At 46.4% G+C, this 13,580-nt stretch overlaps 1 protein-coding gene across 2 annotated transcripts in view; it reads right to left on the reverse strand.

The window, feature by feature from the left end:
• Nucleotides 1–8,244: 8,244 nt before the first annotated feature.
• brsk2a (BR serine/threonine kinase 2a) overlaps nt 8,245–13,580 on the reverse strand; it is a 545,611-nt gene continuing 540,275 nt past the window's right edge. For both annotated transcript variants that reach the window (XM_046358089.1, XM_046358080.1), the window contains exon 20: nt 8,245–9,064. In XM_046358089.1, coding sequence (XP_046214045.1) covers nt 9,042–9,064 — 23 coding nt within the window. In that variant the 3' untranslated portion in view covers nt 8,245–9,041. The remainder of the gene's footprint in view (nt 9,065–13,580) is intronic.

The following is a 13,580-nucleotide window of genomic DNA, read 5'->3' on the forward strand; positions in this document are numbered from 1 at the left end:
GTTCCAGAGTCTCGTCTCGTGCCACCTGTTACTTCCTGGCCTGCCGAGCCTCCAGAACCTAGGGTTAATAACCCACCTTGCTACTCCGGGCAGCCCACTGAGTGCCGCTCCTTTCTCACGCAGTGTGAGATTGTGTTCTCTCTCCAACCCAACACATACTCTAGAGAGAGCTCGGGTTGCTTACGTCATTTCACTCCTTACTGGCCGGGCTCGAGAATGGGGCACAGCTATCTGGGAGGCAAGGGCTGATTGCTCTAACAAGTTCCAGAACTTTAAAGAGGAGATGATTCGGGTTTTTGACCGTTCAGTTTTTGGTAGGGAGGCTTCTAGGGCCCTGGCTTCCTTATGCCAAGGTGAACGGTCCATAACGGATTATTCTATTGAGTTTCGCACTCTTGCTGCCTCTAGTGAGTGGAACGAGCCGGCGCTGCTCGCTCGTTTTCTGGAGGGACTCACGCAGTGGTTAAGGATGAGATTCTCTCCCGGGAGGTTCCATCAGATGTGGACTCTTTGATTGCTCTCGCCATCCGCATAGAACGACGGGTAGATCTTCGTCACCGGGCTCGTGGAAGAGAGCTCGCATCAACGGTGTTTCCCTGCTCCGCATCGCAACCATCTCCCTCCTCTGGCTTTGAGACTGAGCCCATGCAGCTGGGAGGGATTCGCATCTCGACTAAGGAGAGGGAACGGAGGATCACCAACCGCCTGTGCCTCTATTGCGGAGTTGCTGGACATTTTGTTAATTCATGTCCAGTAAGAGGCCAGAGCCCATCAGTAAGCGGAGGGCTACTGGTGAGCGCTACTACTCAGGTCCCTTCATCTAGATCTTGTACTACTATGTCGGTCCATCTACGCTGGACCGGTTCGGGTGCTACATGCAGTGCCTTGATTGACTCTGGGGCTGAGGGTTGTTTCATGGACGAAGCATGGGTTCGGAAACATAACATTCCTTTCAGACCGTTAGACAAGCCTACGCCCATGTTTGCCTTAGATGGTAGTCATCTTCCCAGTATCAAATTTGAGACACTACCTTTATCTCTCACAGTATCTGGTAACCACAGTGAGACTATTTCTTTTTTGATTTTCCGTTCACCGTTTACACCTGTTGTTTTGGGTCATCCCTGGCTAGTATGTCATAATCCTTCTATTAATTGGTCTAGTAATTCTATCCTATCCTGGAACGTTTCTTGTCATGTGAAGTGTTTAATGTCTGCCATCCCTCCCGTTTCTTCTGTCCCTACTTCTCAGGAGGAACCTGGCGATTTGACAGGAGTGCTGGAGGAATATCATGATCTGCGCACGGTCTTCGGTCGGCTCCCGAACGTAAGGCTCTCGAGGATTATTTGTCTGTGTCTCTTGACGCCGGTACCATAGTGCCTTCTTCTTCTCCGGCCGGGGCGGGGTTCTTTTTTGTTAAGAAGAAGGACGGTACTCTGCGCCCCTGCGTGGATTATCGAGGGCTGAATGACATAACGGTTAAGAATCGTTATCCGCTTCCCCTTATGTCATCAGCCTTCGAGATTCTGCAGGGAGCCAGGTGCTTTACTAAGTTGGACCTTCGTAACGCTTACCATCTCGTGCGCATCAGAGAGGGGACGAGTGGAAAACGGCGTTTAACACTCCGTTAGGGCATTTTGAGTACCGGGTTCTGCCGTTCGGTCTCGCCAATGCGCCAGCTGTTTTTCAGGCATTAGTTAATGATGTTCTGAGAGACATGCTGAACATCTTTGTTTTTGTCTATCTTGACGATATCCTGATTTTTTCTCCGTCACTCGAGATTCATGTTCAGCACGTTCGACGTGTTCTACAGCGCCTTTTAGAGAATTGTCTCTACGTAAAGGCTGAGAAGTGCTCTTTTCATGTCTCCTCCGTTACTTTTCTCGGTTCCGTTATTTCCGCTGAAGGCATTCAGATGGATTCCGCTAAGGTCCAAGCTGTCAGTGATTGGCCCGTTCCAAGGTCACGTGTCGAGTTGCAGCGCTTTTTAGGTTTCGCTAATTTCTATCGGCGTTTCATTCGTAATTTCGGTCAAGTTGCTGCCCCTCTCACAGCTCTTACTTCTGTCAAGACGTGTTTTAAGTGGTCCGGTTCCGCCCAGGGAGCTTTTGATCTTCTTAAAGAACGTTTTACGTCCGCTCCTATCCTCGTTACTCCTGACGTCACTAGACAATTCATTGTCGAGGTTGACGCTTCAGAGGTAGGCGTGGGAGCCATTCTATCCCAGCGCTTCCAGTCTGACGATAAGGTTCATCCTTGCGCTTATTTTTCTCATCGCCTGTCGCCATCTGAGCGCAACTATGATGTGGGTAACCGTGAACTGCTCGCCATCCGCTTAGCCCTAGGCGAATGGCGACAGTGGTTGGAGGGCGACCGTTCCTTTTGTCGTTTGGACAGACCATAAGAACCTTGAGTACATCCGTTCTGCCAAACGACTTAATGCCCGTCAAGCTCGTTGGGCGTTGTTTTTCGCTCGTTTCGAGTTTGTGATTTCTTACCGTCCGGGTAGCAAGAACACCAAGCCTGATGCCTTATCCCGTCTGTTTAGTTCTTCTGTGGCTTCTACTGATCCCGAGGGGATTCTTCCTTATGGGCGTGTTGTCGGGTTAACAGTCTGGGGAATTGAAAGACAGGTTAAGCAAGCACTCACGCACACTGCGTCGCCGCGCGCTTGTCCTAGTAACCTCCTTTTCGTTCCTGTTTCCACTCGTCTGGCTGTTCTTCAGTGGGCTCACTCTGCCAAGTTAGCTGGTCATCCCGGTGTTCGAGGCACTCTTGCGTCTATTCGCCAGCGCTTTTGGTGGCCGACTCAGGAGCGTGACACGCGCCGTTTCGTGGCTGCTTGTTCGGACTGCGCGCAGACTAAGTCGGGTAACTCTCCTCCTGCCGGTCGTCTCAGACCGCTCCCCATTCCTTCTCGACCATGGTCTCACATCGCCTTAGACTTCATTACCGGTCTGCCTTTGTCTGCGGGGAAGACTGTGATTCTTACGGTTGTCGATAGGTTCTCTAAGGCGGCACATTTCATTCCCCTCGCTAAACTTCCTTCCGCTAAGGAGACGGCACAAATCATTATTGAGAATGTATTCAGAATTCATGGCCTCCCGTTAGACGCCGTTTCAGACAGAGGCCCGCAATTCACGTCACAGTTTTGGAGGGAGTTCTGTCGTTTGATTGGTGCGTCCGTCAGTCTCTCTTCCGGGTTTCATCCCCAGTCTAACGGTCAAGCAGAGAGGGCCAATCAGACGATTGGTCGCATACTACGCAGCCTTTCTTTCAGAAACCCTGCGTCTTGGGCAGAACAGCTCCCTGGGCAGAATACGCTCACAATTCGCTTCCTTCGTCTGCTACCGGGTTATCTCCGTTTCAGAGTAGTCTGGGTTACCAGCCTCCTCTGTTCTCATCCCAGCTTGCCGAGTCCAGCGTTCCCTCCGCTCAAGCGTTTGTCCAACGTTGTGAGCGCACCTGGAGGAGGGTGAGGTCTGCACTTTGCCGTTACAGGGCACAGACGGTGAGAGCCGCCAATAAACGCAGGATTAAGAGTCCAAGGTATTGTTGCGGCCAGAGAGTGTGGCTTTCCACTCGCAACCTTCCTCTTACGACAGCTTCTCGTAAGTTGACTCCGCGGTTCATTGGTCCGTTCCGTGTCTCCCAGGTCGTCAATCCTGTCGCTGTGCGACTGCTTCTTCCGCGACATCTTCGTCGCGTCCATCCTGTCTTCCATGTCTCCTGTGTTAAGCCCTTTCTTCGCACCCCCCGTTCGTCTTCCCTCCCCCTCCCGTCCTTGTCGAGAGCGCACCTATTTACAAGGTACATAAGATCATGGACATGCGTTCTCGGGGACGGGGTCACCAATACTTAGTGGATTGGGAGGGTTACGGTCCTGAGGAGAGGAGTTGGGTTCCGTCTCGGGACGTGCTGGACCGTTCACTCATCGATGATTTCCTCCGTTGCCGCCAGGATTCCTCCTCGAGTGCGCCAGGAGGCGCTCGGTGAGTGGGGGGGGTACTGTCATGTTTGTCATTTATTATCATGTCTTGTCCCTGTGCTCCCCATTCTATTCGTTTCCCTCTGCTGGTCTTATTAGGTTCTTTCCCTCTTTCTATCCCTCTCTCTCCCCCTCCCTCTCTCACTCTCTCGCTCTCTCTTCTCTCTATCGTTCCGTTCCTGCTCCCAGCTGTTCCTATTCCCCTAATCATCATTTAGTCTTCCCACACCTGTTCCCGATCCTTTCCCCTGATTGGAGTCCCTATTTATTCCTTTGTGTTCCGTTCCTGTCCCGTCGGTTCCTTGTTTAGTATTCACCGTGCTGTGATTGTGTATCGCCCTGTCCTGTCGTGTTTTTGCCTTCATCAGATGCTGCGTGTGAGCAGGTGTCTCTGTCTGCTACGGCCTGCGCCTACCCGAAGCGACCTGCAGTCTGTGGCCGCTTCTCCTGTTATTCCCCTCTACAGACTAGAGGATTTCTGTTATTCCCTGTTTGGACTTGAATAAACTCTGTTTCTGTTAAGTCGCTTTTGGGTCCTCTTTCACCTGCATGACACCCCCCCCAAAAAAATAAAAAAATAATAATAATAATAATCTACTTTTTACAAATATTTGAATACACATCTCAAAAAGTAACTACTGTTTTACACTATTTGATTACAAATCTGAGAAAGTAACAACTTTATGCAAATATTTGAATACAGATCTCAGGAACCATTGGATTGGCTACCTTCAACTATGGTCAGGGATGAATTTGTAGCTGCATGTTGAAGATGGAAATAAAATGAATAAAGCACACACAATCTCCTATACTATTCCAATCTATCTAACAGTCCTATTTGATCTACACAATACATTTCTATCTGACATTTCTATCCATTCTCCTAAATGTCTATCCATTCTCCTAAATGTCCATTGCCCCAGGTGTAAAGTCAAACCAATTAACCAGCTAATTAATTGTACAGATAAGTGTAAATAAGTTGTGACTTTCAACTCACGTATGACTCGTTCAACATGCCACTGAAACGCTTGAAAACTGCAATAAATGTTAGCATACCTGAAAATACTGCAGAGAATTCAAAACCATTTGCAAACAGCAAGTTGGATACTTAGCAAAAACAACTTCGAACCTCTGTCCATCTGAAGGTAAGTGTTCTTGTTTCAAACACACAATGCACCATCTTTAAAGGGGTAGTTTAGAATACAAACTAACAGAATACAGAATATAAACTAACATAATTTTCAACCTACCTTGGCTGTAGTTGATTTACGAAGGCAGTTTTGTACTATTTAGTTTCCTTTCGACACTTAATAGAAATGTTTGTTAGTGTTAGCGTTCTCAGTAACACTTAACATGAAACTGTCCTTGTGCCTGGGTAAAACATTTCAGTCACATTTGGAGCAACATTTTATTAGCGTTGTGTTACATAATACTTCGGTAATTGCATTTTAATTGCATAGCAATGAGTTCAGAGATTTGTAACTACTGTACACAAGATGAATAGAGGCTGTTCCTTATTACCAACATATTCAAATAATGATTGACATATTTCATTATTAACTTTGTTTTGATTAATTTTTTCATACTACTTTATCCTTCCACAAGATATAGTTCCTAAACAAATCTAGGGTTGCTACCCAAGTCGGCTGGTCAATCGTTCTATCGGTTCAGTTGCCAGAGAAGAGACCCAGTCGTTCAGTCTTTTTGTTCTGTATCTATGGATGCGACTCAGTCGTTCGATCTAAACGTTTCATTACCATACTGGCTGGCAACGTTCTTATCCCTTGCTTGCTAACGAGCCAACTATGACTAATTTACAGTCACGTCAAACAGTGCAGCCAGAATAACAACAAAATAGCTGCATTTGCATTTGTTTAAGCTGTTTTGTAGTGACATTTACTTGGCTACATCCATAATAATAAGCTAATGAGACGCGATTTCACCTCGTCAGGACATTGTTGTTCGAGAGCTAGCCGAGAACACAATCACTTCAAACTGAAGCTGGAAAGACTCTAAACTAGCTGCACTTCATTTTGTTTGACCTGTTTTCTATTGATCATTTTTATGGATATATACAAAGAACTATGCTGGTTCATGATTTCGACTGGCTGAGAAAAGCTGCCTGCCTGTCTTCCCGACTCCTGACACGTTCAATACTATGGGACAGCTGGAGATTGTTTCAATATTCAATTCAATATGCAAATGTCGGAGAGACAGCAAGGTTTATACAAATATTCGCTGTCGTTCTGAACTTCTAACGCGAGTTGGATGGGTGTGGCTTCGTGACAATGATCAAGAGTTACTGCTCACCGATTTGACAGCTCCAACGCAGTTACACCTTCGACACCGCCAAAACATCAGCAATGTGGGTGCCCCTTTTCACCGGTTAACGCTTTAAGAGTGTGTCCCAGATGGCACCCTATTCCCTATAAAGGGAACTACTTTTGACCAAAACCCATAGGTCTCTGGTCAAAAGTAATGCACTACGTAGCGAATAGGGTGCTATTTGGTACACCACCCAGGACTGTGTGATTCCCCTAGCACCCGGTGCCCTCAGCACTTCCTCCCTTACAGCCGCACAGAGTGACGGACAGAGCAAGAGGAAGCATCACTCAGTGCTGTGCAGAAGATAGATGATAAGGGGGGAGAAGAAGAGGTGGCGGAGGCTAAACATAAGTAGAGAAAGAGAGAGAATTGTTAGGCTAAGGGCAGAGGGAAAGAAAGTGAGAGAATTGTTAGGTTAAGGGCAGAGGGAAAGAAAGTGAGAGAGTTCTATGGAGCATTGACACTAAAGCCATGCAAAGAAAAGCTCATGTTTACATGCACACAGCAATACAAGATAAAAGCATAAGAGCAGGAATATCTCCAGTGTAGAAGAAGAAGCATTTCAACCCCCATGTTTGTCTATGTACTGTACAAGAGAAGAAGAGTGGATGAGGAAGTTGTTTGACACCTCTAACTGGTCTACACACATGATGATTAGATGAAACTGACAAATATCAATAGAAGCCATATTTCTCCCCAAAAGAGGCTAAATTCTACATTCTTAAATGACTGGTAAAATAATTTTTCTTAAAGGCCCAGTGCAGTCAAAATCTAGATTTACTGTATGTTATATATATTTCCACACTATGAGGTTAGAATAATACTGTGACATTGTGAACATGATGATAATGCCCTTTTAATGTAAGAGCTGTTTGAAAAGACTGCCTGAAATTTCAGCCTGTTTGAGTGGGATGGAGTATTGGCCTGCCTGGTGACATCACCAGGCGGTAAATGAGTTAATAGACCCATAAGAAAGTGTCCCAAACTTCTCTGCCAATAACAGCTAGTTTTCAGTTTCCCCTCCCCACTCAGACCACTCCCAGACAGTCCTAGTAAAATTGTTGCTTGAGAAATGTATCTCTGCTAAGAAGCTATTTTTATTTTGTTTTTGATCATTTTAATTGAAAACAATCACATTAAGGTTGTTACCCATAAATGTTTTGATGTTGAGAAAAAAAATACAGCTGCAGTGGACCTTTAAACATATACTACACAAGTATTTCCCCCTCCCTCTTTAACACTAGGAAAGAAATACAGTCAGACAAAGGAATGAAAAAAAATGAAATATTTGACTGAACAAAAGCTTGTTGCCTCATTTACAAACATACAAGCAGGTAAATAAATAAATAACATTCAACTGATCTAACAGCTTTTCGTTCATATAAAGAGTGAGGTTACAGTAACAAATTAGGAAACGGAACAGAGAAAGTGAACAAATATGAATAAATAAGGAAAAAATACAAAAATATCCACAATTGCATTTCACTTCTTTTTTTTCTCCTCAAACTCCTACTGCTGGTAGTTAAGATTAAAATAGGTATACTGTACATGACAAATGACACAAAGTGCTCTGGGGAAAAGGGGTAGAAACTTGGTGAATACAGTAATGTTTGTACCATGACACCTTACTCAGATCAAATCAAACAAATTCATAATCCTAAATGACCATATAAACAAAAATACAGGGCGAAATAAAGGGGGGAAAAAGGGAAGTGTGGCAACGCAAGTTTGTAAAACCTGGTCCTACTGGTATATCTAAACACAGTCACAACTAGACATTTCCTTTTTACATAAGAAATGAATTCAGTCTGTACAACAGAGTAGATCATTCATTTAGATAACCCCCAATACCCCAATACCCACCTCCACCCTGAATCCCTCCACCCCTTCCCACAACCCAAGATCAAGTCGTACCCCCCCAACCCATACTGCATACACCCCTTGCTTTCTGAAATAGCAATTCCAGTCAATTTGCAGCAATGGTATTGAGTCTAATAAATGTCCATTTAGTATTTTTAAATCCAGTTTCTTCACGAAGAAAGAGGAAGTACATTAAAAAGAGAAACGATACAATCCAGCAAGCGCCCGCGTCTGATGTTGATGCTACAGTAGATCAACAAACTTATCCTCCTTCGCTTCTCCTTTTGGTCACTTCATTGTTCTGTCCATTTTTTTGTTCTTTGTTCTTGTTATTACATCCCAGAGTTTGTCTATAAATACTGTGCAATAGTGTTAGAAGGGGAGCGTGTATTTATTTGTGTAATGAGATTGTGTGTTTGGGTGTTAAATGCTTAATAATCTCAAGGTGAAAGGTGTGTGTGTGTGTGTGTGTGTGTGTGTGTGTGTGTGTGTGTGTGTGTGTGTGTGTGTGTGTGTGTGTGTGTGTGTGTGTGTGTGTGTGTGTGTGTGTGTGTGTGTGTGTGTGTGTGTGTGTGTGTGTGTGTGTGTGTGTGTGTGTGTGTGTGTATATACACATGTGAAGGGATAAATGTGTGTGTGTGTGCGCGTGTGTCCATTTGTATGTGTATAACATGCTTGTGTATCAGAGGGATATGGATTGCTGTTTTCTCCCTCTGGGACTGCTGCTCGGGGTAGTGAAGGAGGCCCCTTGAAAAGCGGTCCCCAACTCAGTCAACAAATGTCCATCTCTTGGTGTGCAGACGGTGGGGTTGAAGTGATGGCCAAGGAGGAAGAGGATAGGCGGAGTGGAGCAGGGAGGCAGGAGGAGGATCTAATAGGTTTTCTGGATAATTCCTGGTAGTAGAAACAAGTCAAGTCATCACACAGGTGAGCAGAGGAGAGAGAACACAATGGCCCTGTACTAATACAGAAATGGATCCTTCCTTCCTCGTTTCCTTGAGGTAAGCACAGTGATTGGATAGATGTAAGCAAGGTTACCACCCTACTACTTTCACCAATCTAACCTATTCAGATCTGTGATTACTTCAAGGATGTATTTATATTTGGAACAGTGCCAATATGTGATCAAAAGAGTGGGGGAGGGAAAGCACACAAAATGGCACGGACGCTTAGATGGGGTGGTGTGTGTGTGTGTGTGTGTGTGTGTGTGTGTGTGTGTGTGTGTGTGTGTGTGTGTGTGTGTGTGTGTGTGTGTGTGTGTGTGTGTGTGTGTGTGTGTGTGTGTGTGTGTGTGTGTGTGTGTGTTAAGATGGGGGAGATTGTGGGTTTGGTAAAATATCTGTTTGATTCAAATTCTCTATACAGTCATTCTTTCATACAAAAAGTATATTGAGTCCAAAGAGGGTATGTTCAGTTACAGTACTGCTAGCTTTTTCATTGTCAAGTCTCTGACCACTTTTCCAAAACCACTTATAAGAATGGGTAAAGTGATACTCGGGTTTGGATCTTTAATGCTTCATCTTAGCTCTAACTAACATTTTGGCTCTACTGCTACTAGTTTCCTGGTCTAGGATTCCTCCAGTGTCCCAATGGACGCCATCCTGACTCTGTCTCGGCCCGTAGCGGGCGGACATTTTGTATCTTCTCGCATGGAAGAGGAGCAATGTCGGGTGGTTGGGGTAGCGGGGGGTTGGTGGTGAGGCACCTGGCCGTTCTTCTCCTCTGAAAAAAGTTTTTCAATTACGTCAAAGAAGTTATTCAAGGGGCTACCTAGGTACACAAACGGGAAGCAAAGAAAACGGGGAGAGAGGGAGAGGAAGAGAGAGAGAACAAACAATGAACATTAGGGTTTATGTGAGAAGAGGAGGCTAGAGAGACTGACAGAAGGTGGGGAAGAGAAAGAGGGAGAGAGATGGAGGGAGGGTGAGGGCCACTGTGACAGCCACGTCGGGTGAATGTGTGTGTGTGTGTTCAACATATAAAAGACACCACAATATGATATCACCGTCAGGTCTAGCCAATGAGAAGTGGGATGTAGGTTAATTTAGGTCAGTGGTAAAGGTTGGAGCATTATAGAGAAAGCAACAATTTGGACTGCTATTTACCATATACAGTACAATCCAATGGTAATTATAAATACAATATTTAAATATTTTAGCAGGTGTTAAACAAAATAGGTGATCACGTGATCAACATTCCGAAGCATGCCAGCGAATGACAGCCTGAATCAATAATTTATTTGATACTAGACTTCCGGGTTGGAGCGAGCGGTCGCATCGGCACTTCGCTCCGCAGGTAGTATAACTTTTTCATTACATTTCATTACATTTCATTTCATTATAGCACAACGGTTTGATTTGTCTAATCTTAGCAATTTCTTCTTAGCTAGCTACATAGCCGTCTTTGTATCAAAGATAATTGCGTAATTATCGTATTTTGCCGTCCTAACGTAGTCTTCACTAGCCAGCTAGCTAACGTCCACTGATTAGCTGCACTGGAGAAACTATTACACTCAACTGAACGACTTGATTAGTGTAGTGTTAGCTAGCTACATAGCTGTCTTTGCTGTCTTCGTATCCAAGATAATTGTGTAGTTTAGAGTGTGTAGTCTTAGAGTGATTATCTTAATTTACCGAGGTTAGCTAGCCAGCTATTTGTCGTCCTTAATGTAGGAGACTCTGCTAGCTAGCCAACAGCTAGCCAACGTCTTCTGAATAGAACTCAACAACCCGGTCGCATTCACAGGTAGTATCACATTTTCATTTCATCTCATTACAGTACAACGGTTTGATTTGTTTGATCGTAGCTAGCTACATAGCTAGCTACATAGCCGTCTTTGTATCAAAGATAATTGTGTAGCCTAGAGCGATTTTCTAGGTTAGCTAGCCAGCTATTGTCGTTCTTTTAACGCAACGTAATGTAAACAACACTGCTAGCTAGCCAGCTAGCCCCCGAATAGCAGCACTGTCGAAACTATTACACTCAACGGAACGACTTGATTAGTGTAGTGTCAACAACGCACCCACTGCCAGCTAGCCTACTTCAGCAGTACTGTATCATTTTAATCATTTTAGTCAATAAGATTCTTGCTACGTAAGCTTAACTTTCTGAACATTCGAGACGTGTAGTCCACTTGTCATTCCAATCTCCTTTGCATTAGCGTAGCCTCTTCTGTAGCCTGTCAACTATGTGTCTGTTTATCCCTGTTCTCTCCTCTCTGCACAGACCATACAAACGCTCCACACCGCGTGGCCGCAGCCACCCTAATCTGGTGGTCCCAGCGCGCACGACCCACGTGGAGTTCCAGGTCTCCGGTAGCCTCTGGAACTGCCGATCTGCGGCCAACAAGGCAGTTCATCTCAGCCTATGCCTCCCTCCAGTCCCTCGACTTCTTGGCACTGACGGAAACATGGATCACCACAGACAACACTGCTACTCCTACTGCTCTCTCTTCGTCCGCCCACGTGTTCTCGCACACCCCGAGAGCTTCTGGTCAGCGGGGTGGTGGCACCGGGATCCTCATCTCTCCCAAGTGGTCATTCTCTCTTTCTCCCCTTACCCATCTGTCTATCGCCTCCTTTGAATTCCATGCTGTCACAGTTACCAGCCCTTTCAAGCTTAACATCCTTATCATTTATCGCCCTCCAGGTTCCCTCGGAGAGTTCATCAATGAGCTTGATGCCTTGATAAGCTCCTTTCCTGAGGACGGCTCACCTCTCACAGTTCTGGGCGACTTTTAACCTCACCACGTCTACCTTTGACTCATTCCTCTCTGCCTCCTTCTTTCCACTCCTCTCCTCTTTTGACCTCACCCTCTCACCTTCCCCCCCTACTCACAAGGCAGGCAATACGCTCGACCTCATCTTTACTAGATGCTGTTCTTCCACTAACCTCATTGCAACTCCCCTCCAAGTCTCCGACCACTACCTTGTATCCTTTTCCCTCTCGCTCTCATACAACACCTCCCACACTGCCCCTACTCGGATGGTATCGCGCCGTCCCAACCTTCGCTCTCTCTCCCCCGCTACTCTCTCCTCTTCCATCCTATCATCTCTTCCCTCTGCTCAAACCTTCTCCCACCTATCTCCTGATTCTGCCTCCTCAACCCTCCTCTCCTCCCTCTCTGCATCCTTTGACTCTCTATGTCCCCTATCCTCCAGGCCGGCTCGGTCCTCCCCTCCCGCTCCGTGGCTCGATGACTCATTGCGAGCTCACAGAACAGGGCTCCGGGCAGCCGAGCGGAAATGGAGGAAAACTCGCCTCCCTGCGGACCTGGCATCCTTTCACTCCCTCCTCTCTACATTTTCCTCCTCTGTCTCTGCTGCTAAAGCCACTTTCTACCACTCTAAATTCCAAGCATCTGCCTCTAACCCTAGGAAGCTCTTTGCCACCTTCTCCTCCCTCCTGAATCCCCCCCCTCCCTCTCTGCAGATGACTTCGTCAACCATTTTGAAAAGAAGGTCGACGACATCCGATCCTCGTTTGCTAAGTCAAACGACACCGCTGGTTCTGCTCACACTGCCCTACCCTGTGCTCTGACCTCTTTCTCCCCTCTCTCTCCAGATGAAATCTCGCGTCTTGTGACGGCCGGCCGCCCAACAACCTGCCCGCTTGACCCTATCCCCTCCTCTCTTCTCCAGACCATTTCCGAAGACCTTCTCCCTTACCTCACCTCGCTCATCAACTCATCCCTGACCGCTGGCTACGTCCCTTCCGTCTTCAAGAGAGCGAGAGTTGCACCCCTTCTGAAAAAACCTACACTCGATCCCTCCGATGTCAACAATTACAGACCAGTATCCCTTCTTTCTTTTCTCTCCAAAACTCTTGAACGTGCCGTCCTTGGCCAGCTCTCCCGCTATCTCTCTCTGAATGACCTTCTTGATCCAAATCAGTCAGGTTTCAAGACTAGTCATTCAACTGAGACTGCTCTCCTCTGTATCACGGAGGCGCTCCGCACTGCTAAAGCTAACTCTCTCCTCTGCTCTCATCCTTCTAGATCTATCGGCTGCCTTCGATACTGTGAACCATCAGATCCTCCTCTCCACCCTCTCCGAGTTGGGCATCTCCGGCGCGGCCCACGCTTGGATTGCGTCCTACCTGACAGGTCGCTCCTACCAGGTGGCGTGGCGAGAATCTGTCTCCTCACCATGCGCTCTCACCACTGGTGTCCCCCAGGGCTCTGTTCTAGGCCCTCTCCTATTCTCGCTATACACCAAGTCACTTGGCTCTGTCATAACCTCACATGGTCTCTCCTATCATTGCTATGCAGACGACACACAATTAATCTTCTCCTTTCCCCCTTCTGATGACCAGATGGCGAATCGCATCTCTGCATGTCTGGCAGACATATCAGTGTGGATGACGGATCACCACCTCAAGCTGAACCTCGGCAAGACGGAGCTGCTCTTCC

Source organism: Oncorhynchus gorbuscha, linkage group LG01 (genome assembly GCF_021184085.1).
Source record: "Oncorhynchus gorbuscha isolate QuinsamMale2020 ecotype Even-year linkage group LG01, OgorEven_v1.0, whole genome shotgun sequence".
Taxonomy (NCBI): Eukaryota; Metazoa; Chordata; class Actinopteri; order Salmoniformes; family Salmonidae; genus Oncorhynchus; species Oncorhynchus gorbuscha.